Source organism: Simochromis diagramma, unplaced genomic scaffold, assembly GCF_900408965.1.
Source record: "Simochromis diagramma unplaced genomic scaffold, fSimDia1.1 OVJJ01000123.1, whole genome shotgun sequence".
In the NCBI taxonomy this organism is placed as follows: Eukaryota; Metazoa; Chordata; class Actinopteri; order Cichliformes; family Cichlidae; genus Simochromis; species Simochromis diagramma.
Genome location: NW_024386778.1, coordinates 1,897,930 through 1,914,612, shown reverse-complemented (window position 1 = coordinate 1,914,612; position 16,683 = coordinate 1,897,930). Strand labels below are relative to the sequence as shown.

Below are 16,683 nucleotides of genomic sequence, written 5' to 3'. Positions count from 1 at the left end.
CTTGTGGTTTCCTGTCTTTGTACATGAGGTAAGAACTGCTTTAAGCCTGTTGCCATATCAGTGTGTTAACACAAGATGGCGCAATGGGGCCATCAGAAATACTTGACTGGTATGAAGTGACTGATGAATGCTGGGATGTGTGGGGTTGGTTATAATGTGTATGTTTTCTTCTGAGCCAGGTTTCATAATAACTATGCGTTCTTCCTGAAGCTACTTGATGATACATCCATGATTGCTAAATGCTGGTCAGACTGTTGTATTCAGTGGAGCGTGACTTGCATGATTCACGTACTGATCAACAAGGATGTGGGTTTAAAGGGAGGTTTGTTATTAAGGTCATACAACCACTAAGTTATCTGTGGACAGCAGGTAAATGTGTGTTACACAATTTCTGTTTGTCCTCCAGCTATGAGTAAAAGCACTGCAACGCTCGGCATGTAAGAGACTGCCGGCTACTTTCCGCTAGTGATGCAAATCGGCGCTCTTTGCCTGCATTGTTACAACTACGCTTTGGTTAATGTGTAATGTTTTCAGAGTAGATGCATTGTGTAGGTCTGCTGCAGGGCATTGTCTGACTTTCTTGTCAATTATTTGCTATTAATTCCAACATGGTGAAGAAGCAAAAATTTCAAAAAACCCTGCCGCGCTGAAAATTGGAGAAACAAGGTTATGTAGCTGTTAGCATTTAAGACTTTGTTTGAGCAGTAGGTTAATACTTTCTGTCTGGCTGTTGGAACAATGGCAATATTGTTGCTCCACATTATAAACTAAATTTAAAGTGGCGTTGCATAATATTTTAATTTCCTCTGGGTTATTCCAAGTCTTCCTGGGAACCTGCTTATTTACTGACAGAATCTATACCGACAAACACCAGAGCTTGTTTCAGATCTGATCAGATTTTCAGTTTGTGTTTTGATTTGACTAAATGACTTCTGTGTCTGATTGTTTCTGTGACAAAGTGGCTACATTTCCAGGTTTCGTGACTTATTGAAACACGTTTGCTGACATGAAAAGCTTCTATCGTCTAACTTTTTTTTTTAAAATAGTCACGTATTCTTCCTATGAGCAGGAACAGCACGTCTCCCTGACAATGGCCCAATTGTCGGTGCCCAGCTCGGTGTGTAAGGAGGCTCTCCGTCCCCTCTCAGCTGCTGATTCTGCCTCTGCTGTGGGCCACCAGCCACAGGGTTTGAGGGCCTCGCTGCAGCAGCACGTATATATGCTGTTTTGCAATAACTCTCCACACTCCCCTGTGAGCTGTACACCTCCTACAAGCTGCGCTTTATTTATTTACATGCTGGATGTGGAGCTGGACGCTGTTATTCTCAGGTGTGGCCCGTACGTTTGAGCATAAAGAGCACATCCTATTGCCATAATTGACCCGTGGACCGGGTTTCCTGCTGGAAGTCAGGGTTCTGCGCTGATGTAAGATCCGTGACACTCTGTAATTATGTCCATACACAGCAAGGATTTAACTGCACTCTGGAGGGAAAGACAGAGGGCTTAAGTAGATTTTATTTCAAGGTTCCCTTTCAGGGAAAATTGGCAGCAGGGGCAAGAATTCAGATCCTTCTTGTACTAAGAGCAAAACTTTTGGTTTGAATTATTCAGATGTCAGCTTATTGATTTTATTTTTCAAGAACACTTCATCTGTACTTGCCATTGTAAAACTATATTGTTTGAGACGGTAAGTAATATGTGAAGGATTGTCCTTGAGTGTGCTCCTTTACCAGCAAGTTGTAGAAGACATCCTCTGATCATGAATAATGATTCTATGCTCACAAGCTTCATTTGTGTCTCTGAAGTGACCCGTGTCAGGTCGGCTCGCTTCCTGAACCTGCGCAAAGCGCGACTTGGTGTTTGCCCTGAACAGTTTCCACAGAGCAACGGGCACACAGCTCGCAATTTCAAATTCTTTTGTATTCCTTGAAGAAGTTGGCTTTGATCATTTATAAGGATGCTCTGGTGCTCTCACGCCTCCATCAACCACAATCTAAAGGGGTATATTCATAAGAACCAGATGTATCTGCACAATTTATCTATTGTGCTGTTTGGAGGCCTGCAGCCAGGCTGGTGCCTGTCCTTGTGATTCTTCTATCGCTCTTGGGTTTTCTGTTTACCAGGAGGGGTGCGGGCGGAGAGACGGCGCGTCCCAAGCTGCTGAAGTCATCTCCCCACCCACAGGGTTCACTTCAATCCCCCCCTGCCCTCAGCACCTTTTGCTCCTCTTCAGCAGCACCTCTGCAGACACACTGAGATGGCGTCACACACGCAGTGATTAAGGATCCGTGCGAGGCGGCGCTGCTGTCCTCGACACGGGGAAAAATGTCTCTTTTTCTAAAGGGGGAACTCAACCCCCCAAGCCCCGAAAAACAGAATCCACATTTGTTCGTTTTCGAGCTCCGTTTTAATTGATGGCTCGAACTGGCCGAGCAGGGACGAGTCAGACTGTAGCGGTGATGTCAGGAGACAAATCCTGCAGCTGCTCTGTAGACGGTAAATAACAGAACAGATCCTGAGACGTTTTAATGGATTATAGACACATATTGTAATTCACAGCTGTAGGTTGCGGCTCTGTGTTCAAGTATAGCTCGGATAACGTGAAGCGGGAGAGGATAAAAAAGGCATTTGTGATGAAATCGTTAATTGTCCTGATCTTCTCATTTCCATCTTTGGTGACAGTGTTTTGTGCTCACTGCAGAGAAAAAGAAGTATTTGAGCGTGTTTGCTCTTTTCCGTGCCACAACTGGACTCGTTTAGCTCTGATATTTATGATGTTCTGATGATATGGCAGGCCTGCAATGCGTTTGATTAGCTGTATTACTGGAATCCACTCCTCCTTTGGATGGTTAACCCATAATGTAGGCGAGTTTTATGCCCCAAGCTCAGGTCACCGCATCCATAGTGGTGGTATTTATTTCGGGAATGATCGTGCGGTGGCTTCGCGAACACAGCTCATCGTGGTTGAAGCGCAGTCCGAGCGCTCCTGGAGGACCACATGACATGTTTCAAAAAGTGCATCCCATCTGTCGCTTGATGAAAGGGCCCGGTCTTCAAAGCCCACTACAGACCAGGGTTGTAAACACATGGCACACGAAAGATGTGGGCCCAGGTTTGTGCTGCGAGGCACAGACTTTACAAAGGTCGCCGTTTCTGAGGTGAGCCCCACTGTGAGCTCTGGCAGGCCTTCACAGCAGGGACACCACAGAGTGATGGGATTTTCACCTGACTGATGTGAAGCTGTCACGGTCTCTCGCCACGTCAGATTGGATGATTTTCACCCCTCCGAGGAGGCTTTGACATCCCGTTCTCGTTATTCGTCGACAGTCAGTTAGAGCAGAGCCCTGCGCTGTTCAGTGTTTGGTTGGTGATGAGAGGCAAAATGAAAACTAAACGATACGGTTCACTGTTTCCATTTGAACGTTCCCTTTCAAGTTTTTGGCTTTATTGCATTCATGATGGCTGTTAATCAGACTCCTGGTTTGAATTTGAATATGGAATGCTATCTGTTGTGAGAGCAATTACACTGGTGAACAGGCAGATGTGTATGTAGGGCCACCTCATCAGAGTTAAACCTTTATCGTTTTTATCACAGCGCTTTGCATATTTCTGTCATTTTAGCAAACGCAGACAAAATGAAAGGGACCAGATTTAAAAAAATAAAAATACGACTGAGCTTTTTCATTTGTACTAAAATCAAAGAGATCTCATCTTATTTTACATCATCTTGAAACATTAAGAACGCGTGATTTAATTCTGCGCTTTATTTTAACATGAAACTTTTTTCTTTTGCACTGCGCCCTTGGTCGAAGGTTTAGTTTTGCAACTCAGCAGCAGCATGGGAATATTTTCCCCAGGCATAATAGCAACTCTGCACCCATTCAGCCCCTGATCCTCCTGGGTGAAAGTCGAGTGTCCTCATTCCACTTCCCCCGGTGAGCCTCCTGACTCACGATATTGGCTCGATCCTCTTGAGATCCACGAGACAATGGCCCAGCGCTGTGAGACTCATTCTTCATCAGACATTAATACTTTATTGAGCCGGAGTCGGGCCACTCCGCGACAGAGCAAAAACAAGAAAGAAAAAACTCAAACATTTACACTGTGGTGAAAGTTTTGCAAAACAAAAACTGCGATGTGCAATTTGCACATACAATATTTCTCCGCGGCTGATAAATGACCCTTTCTATTTATGCACATTTTACATGTTTTGGTTTTTTGAAGTATTTCACTGTAATCTGAGGGGATTTATCTCATTTGCTGCTTGGCTCATTTGAAAATAAACTCCCAAACTCAGGCTCAAACCACTGGGTTAAACAACAGTGCCATACAAATGCCGGTTTTGGAAACTGTAATTATAGTAGGTATTTCCATAGACACTGGTGCTCACCAGTGATCCCAGCATGTCTAAAGCTGATTACAGTGACAGTTAAAAAAAAAGAGCATGTAAGTGTAACCCTATCTGCGTAAAGCTGGTTTTCATCTGAGATGTAGATTATCTGTCATTCCTCTGCTGGTATATGACATGAGTTATTTCGCTATCATGAACTCCAGTGGCTCTCTTCTGTAGTCAGAAGAGTTGCTTGGAAGACAAGATGTGGAGATCAAGGGCCGGCGTGTTGATCTTAAACTCAGGAATGGAGAGCCTGTGTGTAAAATGTCTCTGTAGACGGGCCCGGTCCTGCTGGAAGCTCCACGACTCCCACACACACCCCGACGCCGTGCCCATTCACAGTTGACTGCCATGTAAAACACATCGAATCTCTCTTGGAACCGAGGATCGCATACCTTTGTCCCGTGAAAAAGATACATACATGCAACGCTATCGTATGCCTTGATCTGTTTGGCAAACAGATTTTTACAGAGATCAGAGGCAGAGGGCTCGTTGTGGTCTGTAAATGCTCCAGAGGACAGCATGACAGCACCTGGCCCGCTGCTCCCTGAAGTGCACCAGGCCAGCCGTGCTTAGCTGCACCAGTTGCAAGGTCAAGGTCTGGACAACAGCTCAGTACTGGCTTCTTGTCTGGGCGTTGGAGGTGCAGGAGAGTCTCAGGGAAACTATACATTACTTTCCCACAGCTGGTTCGGCGACGTATCACTTTCAGTGTGGTTAAGATTTAAGGAAATCAGCCAGTGAGGGAAAACTTGCTGTAACTTTAGGAGGCTTTTATTTGATTTTTTTTTCTCAAATAATATAAGCTGGAGCGCATTTCTGTCTGTGTGCATATGTGTGTGTGTGAGTACCACAATATCATGTCACACTGTATTATAGTATATATATTGTAACATTTTTATGGGATCCACTCTTAATAAATAAAAGCTGTCACTGTGAATTCAGAGCATCGTTTACCTTTCGCACTGGTTCCAATTTAAAAGTTTTAGTGAAGATTTATATTTCACGTCAGGGCGTGTCCACCGCTAGGACATTTCCTTTATTCCATTATTTCCAAGATTTAATACAAACACAAAAAAGAGAGAAGGACCAAACAGAGATATTCTCCTGCCATGCCCCTGTTGTATAGTTGGTGACTTGACTTTGATGCAAAGCATGAGACAAGTATAGAAAATAAAAGTGTCCACACACCAGTTTGACACAGTTTTTGAATTTCTTTCTATTTTTAACCACATTTAATATAATAAATAAGTCATAATAAAATACTTTATTACTTTAAAACATGAGAACAGAGCAGGATTGTGGCATGAGAATAAGAATCCACAAACAATCCGTTCATATGAAGTCTAATATTTGAGGTGAGAATATTTCCGCGGGTCTTGATGAGCAGCCACAGGCTGTGTTTAAAAAGCTTCAGGAATACCGGGATGTTGCGGGAGCATGACAAGCCTGAGACACTGTAAATGCTTTTAAAATAAGATCAGCGCGTGGACCATTCATCATCAGTGACACGCTGTATGTCAGTCCAGCTCCCTGTTCCGGAGCACTTTCAGTCCAGCAACATTTCCCAGTAGCCCTGCATGCTCGGCTCTGGACTGCTTTCTTATGCTAATGCAGGTCTGACATCAGCAGTGAGATCAAAGTGGGGCAGGGGTACTTTAGAGCTGAGTCTGCCCTCATTCAGGCTCACTCACTCATTCTCCTCTAGCCCAACCTTGCTCTGTCCCGCTCGCACTCACTGACCGACACGGCTGTGGTACACACCATGCGTACCTGCCCGGAGCTATTCTGCCACCCCGTGCTGGATTTTACTAAAGCGTCTGGCTGACTGCGACACGGACAGCTCTGTTGAAAGGATACTGAGACTGGGACTGGACTTTTCTCCGCTTCTGTTGATTTATTGAACGGGAAAGCCGAGATCGACGGCAAAGGTGAGCCCCAGTTTGGCTGCAGAAAAAGCCCCACGGGCTGTCTGAGAACTCAGTGCGTAAAGGTTTAGGATAGAAATAGAGGAAGGGAGTTTTTGCTGGGAAAAAACGGCAGGAGGAATTTTTACTAAAAATATATGAAGACTATTGAACCCTGTTACTTTGGTTTGCTGGCACAGATTAAAATTTAAATTTGGTGTTTAAAATATAAAAACGTCGACATCAGCGTGCGTCGTGAGATTTGACTAACAGCGTTACAGACTGATGATAAGATGACATTAGATTTAATTACATTAAAATATGATTGTTTTGCATTGAGTGTTAGTAGCCAAGCGTCAGAGGCCACAGTCGTTCGAGGGGGAAAAGAAGGACTAAATAATCCACGATGCGCCCTGGCTCGCTTAGCCTATCTCGGCGTGATGAGGGGCTCACGTCTGATAGGCTTGTGTGTGTGTGTGTGTGTGTGTGTGTGTGTGTGTGTGTGTGTGTGTGTGTGTGTGTGTGTGTGTGTGAGCGAGAGAGAGAGAGAGAGAGAGAGAGAGAGAGAGTAAAAAAAAAAGGTTATCAGCCGTCATCTTTTAGAGAGAAACACGAGCTGCCCCTTAGACCGCTTTAACCAGCAGGGCCCGCAGAAGTAAATCTGGACAGAGGGAATTACGCATTTGACGCCAAACTGCAAACAAGGGCCGACGCTGTTCTGGAAACTCTTTTTATTCGATTTAAAAAAAAATCTTAGAGCATAAAATAGGCGTTTGAAAGGTTATTAGTCACACCGCTAATTAATATGTGTAATTTTGAAGGGGCCAGTGAGCGGCGAGGAGCGGAACTGTGCCTTCACAGAGCGCCGTTTATCAGCCGTTTATTACCTGCAGCGATAACGCGCTCACTTTAAGCTGCCTTCAAAGAGCTTTCAAATCAGCGGGCAGATAAACGCCTGTGACGCGCTCCCTGTCCGCTGGCCCTCCATCTCTGCCTTGATCCTCGCTGGTGTTCTCCTAATGCCAGTCTAAATTGTTGAGATTTTTCCGCAATTTTTACAGCCGAAGAGAGCAAAAAAACTAAAAAATCTTAAATATAAAAACTAAAAATATTACTTTCTCCAGAGCGTTTAATTAAAGGTTCTCCTTCTGCCTCGAAGCTAAAAAAAAATATCTCCCTAAACATCACATCAGGAATGATCCTGCGCTTTGTGGTTAGTATCAATGATTAACTGTCTTTTCCAGGTTTTTCCAAAATAACAAAAAGTAGGCAAGAAATAATTTTGACTTCTTTAGTTTCTAGTGTGTGTATCTGCATATTTAAGCTGAATGGATTTTCTCTGTCCTGTCCTTGAGTGCTTACATTGATGCCAAACTGTTTTCTTAAGAAGCGCAGGCTTACTCATTTCCATTTTGTCTGTCTTTGGTATTGTGCGTGTGTGAGACTGCTGTCAGAAAACTCATCTCATCCCTTTTTATGATCATTGCTTCAAAACTCAAACACGCAGTGTTTTCATCTCCCTCTTCACAAAAAGTCTGGAAATGCTTCAGCTTGGCGCATCACGGCAGCTCTAAGTCACTGATGTTTTCTTTGTGATTTATCACAGGGTTTAGAAGAAGGGGCGTCGTGCCGTGAGCGCTGACCTTTGAGTCTGAGCCGAGAAGTTCATCGAGTCTTTTGTGTTTTGTGTCCTGCGTAAGCCGGAGCTACTGTCCAACCATGAGGGGCAGCTCTCATGTCCTGCCTCTTGGTGTGATCGCGGCTCTGATGCTGTCTCAGGTCTGCTCTGGCATCAAATGGCTGTAAGTATTCTGTCGTTTTGCCATTTTTACACAACGCTTTGCTTTCAAGGAGCGTCAAAACAGATGACATCATGAAGATACACCACACTGCTCTTTGCTGCATGTTTCATAGAGGGGAGGGCTCATGGCAGCTTTGAAATGGGCCCCAGCATTCCTGCACTGTTTCTGCTGCTGGTGGTGGCGGTGGTGGGGAGCTCTGTCCATGTGTGGTGATGAGTGCTCCAGCGTATGAAACTATGCCAGCAACTATTTTGTGTTATTGATTGTAATGTGGCCTAAGTAAGAAAAAAGAAGAAAAGACTGCATGAATATTTCAGTTTTAATTTACCATCCCCTGTATTCAAAGGCAGAGAGCAGGAAATAAAATCGGGCTGGCGAGGCCTCATGGTGGCGCAGACAGTGATGTCACTGCTTTCTGCGTGTAGTCCAGTTTTTTCCTCAAATCATAAAAACAGCTCGCTGCAGAAAGACGCAGTGCAAGCTGAAAGAAAGGACCATTGCAACTACTTTCTGGTACATGCAAACAATAACGTCCCAACGAACAAGTCCACAAACATCCAGGTTTTATTTATGTTCGTCAATCTTACGAACCCTGGAAGGTTTTCTTCACCGTTTTCATGTCGCCTTTGTGTGTTAACATTTTCCGTCTTTTTTTTTTTGGTGTTTGTCTTGTTTCTCTGATCTTCTGGGAAAACTAAAGTCTGCATTTAGCTGTAGCAAAAATATCTGTGACTTCCTATCAGAATGAAAAGTTGCAATGCTCATAGTGGGAGCGCTTGAGCAGATGTGCCAACGAGCGGTGGGATGGCACGCACCAAGTCCCAGTGAGAAGTCTTACAGTCTTCATAAGGACGGAGGTGCAATGCCAAACGGATGCGGCTGTAAACACCTGTGGGTGCCAAAAACTGATTTCCAATGTTTCTGTGTCATTTTTTTCTGTGTAATATCTTTACGTATGTTGGTAAATAGACTTGGTGAACAGGGTTTACAAAGGGGGCTTATATATAGAATTAAAACATTATCTGTGTTTCAAGTATCTTTATAACTCTGTGTTATTGTACTTACATTATAACCAATCCGGTCCTTTATCCCCACTTAAAATATTTTTACTGAACTATTGTAATATTTCCTCTTGGCCAACTTACTCTTACAAAAGACATTTTTAATGTTAATGAGATTTTTTTTAACTGCATAAATAAAGGTTATATAAAAGTCACTGCCAAAAACTGATAGCAGCTTCTACCTTGTTACACGAATGTTGTTTGTGGCTCAAGATAACTTTATATCATCCATGAGGGAAGCATTTGACATATGTTTCACATATTATAGCCCAACAAGTTACTTATAGCAGTTTAAATACGAGCAATCAGTTTTTGGCAAATACCGGAAATCAGTTTTTGGCAGACGATCACTTTTTGGCACAACACCGGCACAACACCAGGTTACTGCGAGCCCAGTGGAGTCACAGCTTTTCATGGGGCACAGAGAGGCGGCTCCTCGGCCTCCTAATGCAAAACAGGCCAGGGTGCAGGCTGCCCTGCTCGGTTCTCACAAACCAATCAGCAGTGTGCAAAGGGACAGATCCCACAGATCTAACCTGCTCCACCTGTGCTTCCTCTGTCACATTCATTCCCAGTAAATTGTTCAAATCAAATATGTGCTCCCTTTGATAGTGATTTATGTCAAACCGAGGCCACAGAGGGCAATGCTTCCTGCAGAAACACTCAGACGATAAGGGGATCTACAATTTTCTATCTGGCTTCTAGATTTTTTGGCATATCCTCCAGGCCTCTCGTGCACTTTAACCAAAGACCAAGAACGTGTCACGTGTATTTTATGAATCTGCAGCTGACTTTCCTCTGGAAATCTCACCGTGATAAGATGGTTTTCTGCTGCAACACATGCCAAAAACGTTTCCCTGCCCGGAGCGTTATCTGCTGCAGTTTTCCAATTGTTTGTTAACAGCCAACGTGTCTCACTGTGGGCTTGAATTGTGCCTGCGCAGGGAATTCAAATTGCTTACACACCATTCCAAATAAAACTCACGGCGTGCCTGCATTTCCACAAACGCGATAATTTAACAAGTCATAAAACAAGCCTTTGTTGCCGTCACCATGGCAATGAAAAGAATAAGTACTAAATAATGTATGCTGACACAAAAGCTTTTGTTTCTGCTTCTTTCCACTCCACGCAGAGCGCTGTCTCATACTCCCGCATCATTACACATCAACCAGACCCAGCACTGTAAGCAACTGCCCGGCATGGTGTCCTCCCAAGCTCAGCTGTGTCGCAGCAACCTGGAACTCATGCAGACCATCATCCAAGCTGCTCGAGAAGTCAAGAAGACGTGTCAGAAGACTTTCGCCGACATGCGCTGGAACTGCTCCTCCATTGACATACCCATCGATGCCCCGAAGTACCGACCAGACCTCGACCGAGGTACGCTTTATAAACCGAACAGAAGAACGGGGCAGAAGGGGCTGTTGCCTTTAAAAACATGCTCCTCGTGTTTTATGCCCACGATTCTATATAGTTTGATACAGAGAGCCAAATCACAACAACAGTTGCCTCAAGCTGCTCTATGTTATAAGGTAAAGACCCCACGATAATACAGAGAAACCCCAACAATCAGGCCGTGCCGTATGAACAAACACTTGGCGACAGTGGGAAGGAAAAACTCCCTTTTTAACAGGAGGAAGCGTCCGGGCTCGGGGGAGGCATACACATATCTGCTGCATATGTGGTTCCTGTCTAAAAATAACCCCTGAAACAGATTTTGGCCTTTTGTAAACAATTTCTAGTTTAAAGACTTTCTTTTACTGCCAGCAGGTGTTCCTGCAGAGCTGTACGTTCAGCGATATATAAATTATGTTGCTATTTCTGAAATCTCCTAAAAAGAAATTCATGCTGCACCATTGCTTACAGTGTGACTTTGCCGTTTTATTTTGCAAAAAAAGTATTTTTGAACCAGCAACAGGTGTGGATGGGATTGGATGGGGCGAGAGGGGTAGCCATGGCTGCCATTTGCCAAATGAACAGGAAATGGCTCATCTCTGTCTTTGATCTAACAGCCCAAGCTCATACGTGATTTCTTCCCCTTATTTGCAATTGTCCCCCATCCTATAGCATGTGTGCTTCCCATGTGCGCACATCACCACCAATTACATCAGCGCTCACTCTGTGTTAGAGCATGACCACCGATGTTTGAGACAGAGAGAGATAGAGAGCTTGAACACAGACTGTAGAGAAGGTGGCCATGCAGAAGAAACTTGATGAGTCTTTGTCTTTTGTCTTGTTTAAAATAATCATTTTACATATATAATCTTGCAACGATTATGCGGAAAATTTGAGCGTTATATGTCTGTGTAAATAGACTTTAAGGTACTTTTTCTTGTGAGGTCCCACATAATGAGAGAAGACTCCACATTTTCATTGGCTATGCGCAAAAGAAAATCACAAGTCACCACAAAGTCAGAATGTATGCAGATTTCTGCATAAATGCGATGGCCACTACCACAGAGAAAATTAAATCCAGCTACAACAAAAACTACTGAGATGAGGGGAAGTGGGTGGAAGGCGATTCTCTGGTTTTATTTATTACTTTTTTCAGTTATTTTGAATTTCACAGGAGGATAGCACGACACAGTACATGTGAAGCTCACATTATCACGAAGATATATCGAAATTTCAGACTCACCCTTAGATTTGGTGACACATTGCTCTACATAAGTATACTCTGCGCTCCACATTTAGTTTGTTGGGATATGGTGAGGAAGGAGTAGCTATCTCGGAGTTATTTACAAGAGATGGCAAAAAATAGGACAAGAAGAAAACGGCAAAACACACAGAGAAAAGTTAACAAGCAGTAAAGGCTTATAAACTCGTGGGAATCCCCCCAGCAGCCTGAGCTTTATAGCAGAATAACAAAATAATGGGTCAGGGTCACCTGACCCATTATGTCCTATTAGCTTTACTAAAAGGAAAGCCTGAAGCACAGGCCTAAAACCTCGTGGTTACTTCTTTGATTATAGTATCGCTAAGTTTTATTACTTTCATTTTTCTTGTTTGTAAACTCTTGGAGAAGAAGAAGCTATCCGATGACATCGCACTAGTCTTTAGCCTGGTGACGATGATAGGGAGTGTAATCACTGGTTTCATACTAACAAGGGTTACTGATTTCCAAACACTTGATTTGAGAGCAAAAGTTGTCTTTTGAACTGCTTTGAATGTCAGCGCTGCTATTTTACGTGGCATATTTTGCCCTTTTCACCTTTGCTGTTTCTGTTTCCATCAGGAACAAGGGAGGCTGCGTTCGTCTACGCCCTGTCTGCGGCTACCATCAGCCACACCATAGCGCGGGCGTGCACCACTGGAGATCTGCGGCTTTGCTCGTGTGGTCCCGTCCCGGCTGAGATTCCAGAGCCCGGCTATCGCTGGGGCGGCTGTGGTGACAACCTGCACTACGGTTTGATTATGGGCTCCAAATTCTCTGATGCTCCCATGAAGATGAAGCGCTCAAGCTCTCACGCCAACAAACTGATGCACCTACACAACAGTGAAGTTGGCAGACAGGTACATAGTAGAAGAGTGAAAAAAATGCAGACTCGTTTCCATATTTGCCTGTCCCGTATGTCGTGGTTTAACTTCCTCCATCTTCATGTCTAGGTACTGAGAGAGTCAGTAGTGATGAAGTGTAAGTGCCACGGTGTGTCTGGATCCTGCTCTATAAGGACCTGCTGGAAAGGACTGCAAGACCTTAGGGATATCGCCATGGACCTTAAGACCAAGTACCTGTCTGCCACCAAAGTGGTTCACCGGCCCATGGGGACACGTAAGCAGCTGGTGCCCAAAGACATTGACATCAGGCCGGTGAGGGACAATGAGCTCGTCTACCTGCAGAGCTCTCCGGACTTCTGCTCCAGGAATGAAAAACAGGGCTCTGTTGGAACGCAGGGCAGGTAAGACAGCCACGATGCACCAGTTTGTGCGTACGTGTGTGTGTGTGTGTGGTTATTATAGCTCTCTGAGCATGAGTCAAATGAACACCACAGCTATGTAGCTGACAAAGAGGAAATGATCAGCTCTGAATGTCCGCTCATCCAGGATGTTGACTCAAGTGCTGTCCTGCTTGGTGGCAGTGTTTGATTTACAGGCTGGCTGATAACAAGTGCCTGCCCCTGAGAGAGCCTCGTCTGTGGTGTGTCTGAGCATGTGCCACTGAAAGGCCCACTGTGACTGGAGTCCTTGTCCCGCTATCTGAAATGAATACGAATGTGGTTATTCTTAGGGCCGAGGGCACTATAGCTGATATTGATTTGAGAGGGCCACACAAATAGGGAAATCTTTCATTGCGCCACACAGATAAAGATTTACTTTGACTGCTCACCTTCAGTATTTGACAGGGGAGGGTGCTCCTTTGTTAGAAGTTAAAGGGAGAGGTTGGGCTAAGAGATACCAGAATAATAAGACACACATAAGTTTATTTAATTTCTCTAGTGTATGTTGCTGGAGACCGTTCAGGTCCATTATTTCTTTGTGAATTACAGTACAGGAGGATAAAGTTCCTGCTGTAAAGACCTGATCTTACACAGATTCACTTCAAGTCCTTTCAGAAGTGTCGTTTAAGCTAAACTGATAAAAGAACAATGACCATTGAATGCTTATAAAAACCTCTCAAAAAGACTTTTTTTGTTTTAAGGTTTTAAAATGTTTGTTGTTGCACAATTCTCCAGCAGATTTCAGGGTTTCAGGAGTGCCATGCCTCTCTTTTATGGTATGTGAGACGAGATGCGCACTGGTTTACAGGAACACATGTAGTTTTGTGGACTGGAATACTTCCATTATACCAGAATACAATCCTGGCTGTATGAGCTATGGAGGATATAAATATATAAATAAGACCACCAGACATGTGTGCACATATAGCATGTGACAAATCATGCGTCCTTCAGCCTGATGTCACTGTACAGATAAACATGGACATGCTTCATGTCAAGGACACTCACTGTGCTTGCTGCATCCTTTTGGCAGGCTGATAACTGCAGCAGCCTCACAGTCTGCAGCATTAGCGCTCCTGCAAAGTCACCAGACAGCTGTTTTGCTGTTGTTATTAATTTAAGTGTTGATCTGATGCTAACTGTTAAGCGTTCCTGTGTGGCTATTAATCATTTCTGTTAGTATGTAGGCAGATTTTTCCTGCTTCCCGGCTTCATAGTCGAGGAGCTGTTTTGTTCTTTATCGTTTTAGCTGCTTGACTTTAAGCGTTTTTGTGCTCGAGTCCTCGTGGCTGCTCTGTGGTCAGGTATATATAATGAAAGAGCATTTAAAGGCACTTTTCTAGTCTTTGTGACCCTCAACATGATTTGCACTACAAGCCACATTTACTTGCATTCTTTATTTTATAGACTTTACTTACATCTAGGGCCAATTTCGAGTCATCTGACATGCATGTCTTTGGACTAAAGCAGCAGCAACGGTTTGCCAGTTTTTCTCTGAGACAATCTGGGACAGGCAAAGTTAATGTGAGCCGCACTCTGTAAAATAATGGATAAAGCGTGATCACCGGTGCAAAAGAGAGTCACGTCCCCAGAAAGAGGCTGGGCTTTTGTCTCAAATGACTTTAAACCAGCAGATGTGAAACCACAGAAGATACTTCTGACAAAACATAACTGTCCGGGGTGGCAGCTCCCACCGATGTCATAAACCTGTCTTGCATTCTCAATGACTCTTGTCCCTCTTCCTCCCCTTCTTTCACTCGCAGCGCAGCAGCCATTAGCTCGGTAGCTCTCTCACCCTGCTGGTCATTAACACTTTGCCATCATAAAACAAAGCAATAATGTGAAGAGGGCCAGATAAAGAGAGGGAGGGCAGGCCTGTGTACTCGGTGTGATTTATGGCGGGGCTATTCTCTGCTCATTCTAAAAGATGCCCCGGGCTTCTAAACGAGAGGCTCCAGCGCATCCACTGGCCAAAGACAAGGAAACAAAAAGAAAAAATGGAAGAAAAAAATGTTTGGGAGAAGGAGAGCGCAAAGGTTAAAGCGCAGAGTTCGGTCAAACCATTTTAAAGGACTATTGTTGACTCTCGACAGGCTGCGAGATTGTGCAAAACGTTTTAGAATGGAGCTGTTAGCTTAATTGTCTCGGGCAGGAACTGGAAATATTTTAGCTTTCACGGCTGATTGCTCGCTCCAAAATGCGCCTCCTTTGTCCTTGCCTCGGCTACAGAAATCAGCTATTGCAACGGAAAATTAAAGTCACAGTCTAACTGCATGTTTTTCATGTCTGTCAGGCAGTGCAACAAAACCTCGTCAGGCAGTGACAGCTGTGACCTGATGTGCTGCGGCCGTGGCTACAACGCGTACACAGAGAAGCTGGTGGAGCGTTGCCACTGCAAGTATCACTGGTGCTGCTACGTAACCTGCAAGATGTGCGAGCGCAACGTGGAGAGATACGTCTGCAAATGAGTCCACCAACCTGCCGGCCCGACCAGCAGCCAGCCGGCCGAGGCTTCCGATTAACCAAAGCACTAAAAATACAGAGAAGGCTTACTTCTGTCTTAAGCTTTAGCACGCGTCTCTCAGTGAGAAGCGGTCCCTTCTTGTGTCAGTGTCATTTTTGTTTCCCACCAAAATCCCCGAACTACCAACTGGGCTTCTGAGCTTTTGCGCTTCACAAACCTGGAGTGTGGAGACAGTGCCAGTCAGTTCATGCGAAGACCGCCGTCCTCCTGGGTAATTTCTTTCTCTTATTAATGATTATAAATCCCCCAAACAGGGCTACTGGGTCTGAGTCTATTTCATTCTATCTCTAATAAAAAGAAACAATATTGGATTCGATGCTGGAGGAGAGAACGTCGCCTTCTCTCCCGACTAGACAAAGGCTTACGTTTGGCTTTAATCCACAGAAATCGAAGGGTTCCCGTGGATCCATCCTTTTTTTTTAGGTACTTTTCCAACTTTTTTCCTCTTCAGCAATGGACTATAGAGGAAGAAAAGCAACATAAAGGGAACTTGAGCATTTTTCATTCACGGAACCTATCTGCAGTTGATGTTTTGGACTCTCAGCATGTATCCCGTGTGGATCGTGACATGGATGCATCCCTGTGGATTGAGAGGACTTTCTGAAATGGTGCATTATCTCATTTTTGTCTGACATGCAGGCAATTCAAAATATATTCTATTTTTCAGAGCATATGAGCTGAACTCATGGATTTTTGTAAACCACTTTTGTGTGGATGTACATACTGTTATTTTGTATACTGAAATAAAGAAAGAAGTATTTATAAAATAATTAAATGATCTTCACTATCATCTTTACTTGGATACTGTATTTGTTTTTTCAAGACTCATTAGATAGAGTAATTAGTTTTACGCTGAGCAAATTTAGGTGTAGCTCACTTCAACTCCAAAAGGTCATAAAATGCCAGCTAACCACAAATCATATTGTGCAGTGATTGTAAATCAGCTCAGCTCAGTCAGTAATGAGTTGCAGAGTTCAACAGCCTATTGGGATCCCTCTCTGAATTACCCAAACCCTGGGAAACTGTTTGTTTGGACATTCCACCTCCTCACAAAGGCCAT

The 16,683-nt window shown here is 44.1% G+C and overlaps 1 protein-coding gene across 2 annotated transcripts; it reads left to right on the top strand.

Moving 5' to 3' along the window:
- Window positions 1–5,962: 5,962 nt before the first annotated feature.
- On the top strand, window positions 5,963–16,393 carry wnt11 (wingless-type MMTV integration site family, member 11). 2 transcript variants are annotated; one of them, XM_040011274.1, is made up of 6 exons: window positions 5,963–6,324; window positions 7,907–8,102; window positions 10,297–10,541; window positions 12,397–12,674; window positions 12,768–13,060; window positions 15,393–16,393. In XM_040011274.1, exons 2-6 carry the CDS (start codon window positions 8,020–8,022, stop codon window positions 15,565–15,567), a joined length of 1,074 nt encoding a protein of 357 aa, XP_039867208.1. In that variant the 5' UTR covers window positions 5,963–6,324; window positions 7,907–8,019; the 3' UTR covers window positions 15,568–16,393. The 2 variants fall into 2 exon arrangements, with proteins under 2 accessions (XP_039867208.1, XP_039867216.1); XM_040011282.1 differs by lacking the exon at window positions 5,963–6,324 and adding an exon at window positions 6,860–7,513.
- Window positions 16,394–16,683: the final 290 nt, after the last annotated feature.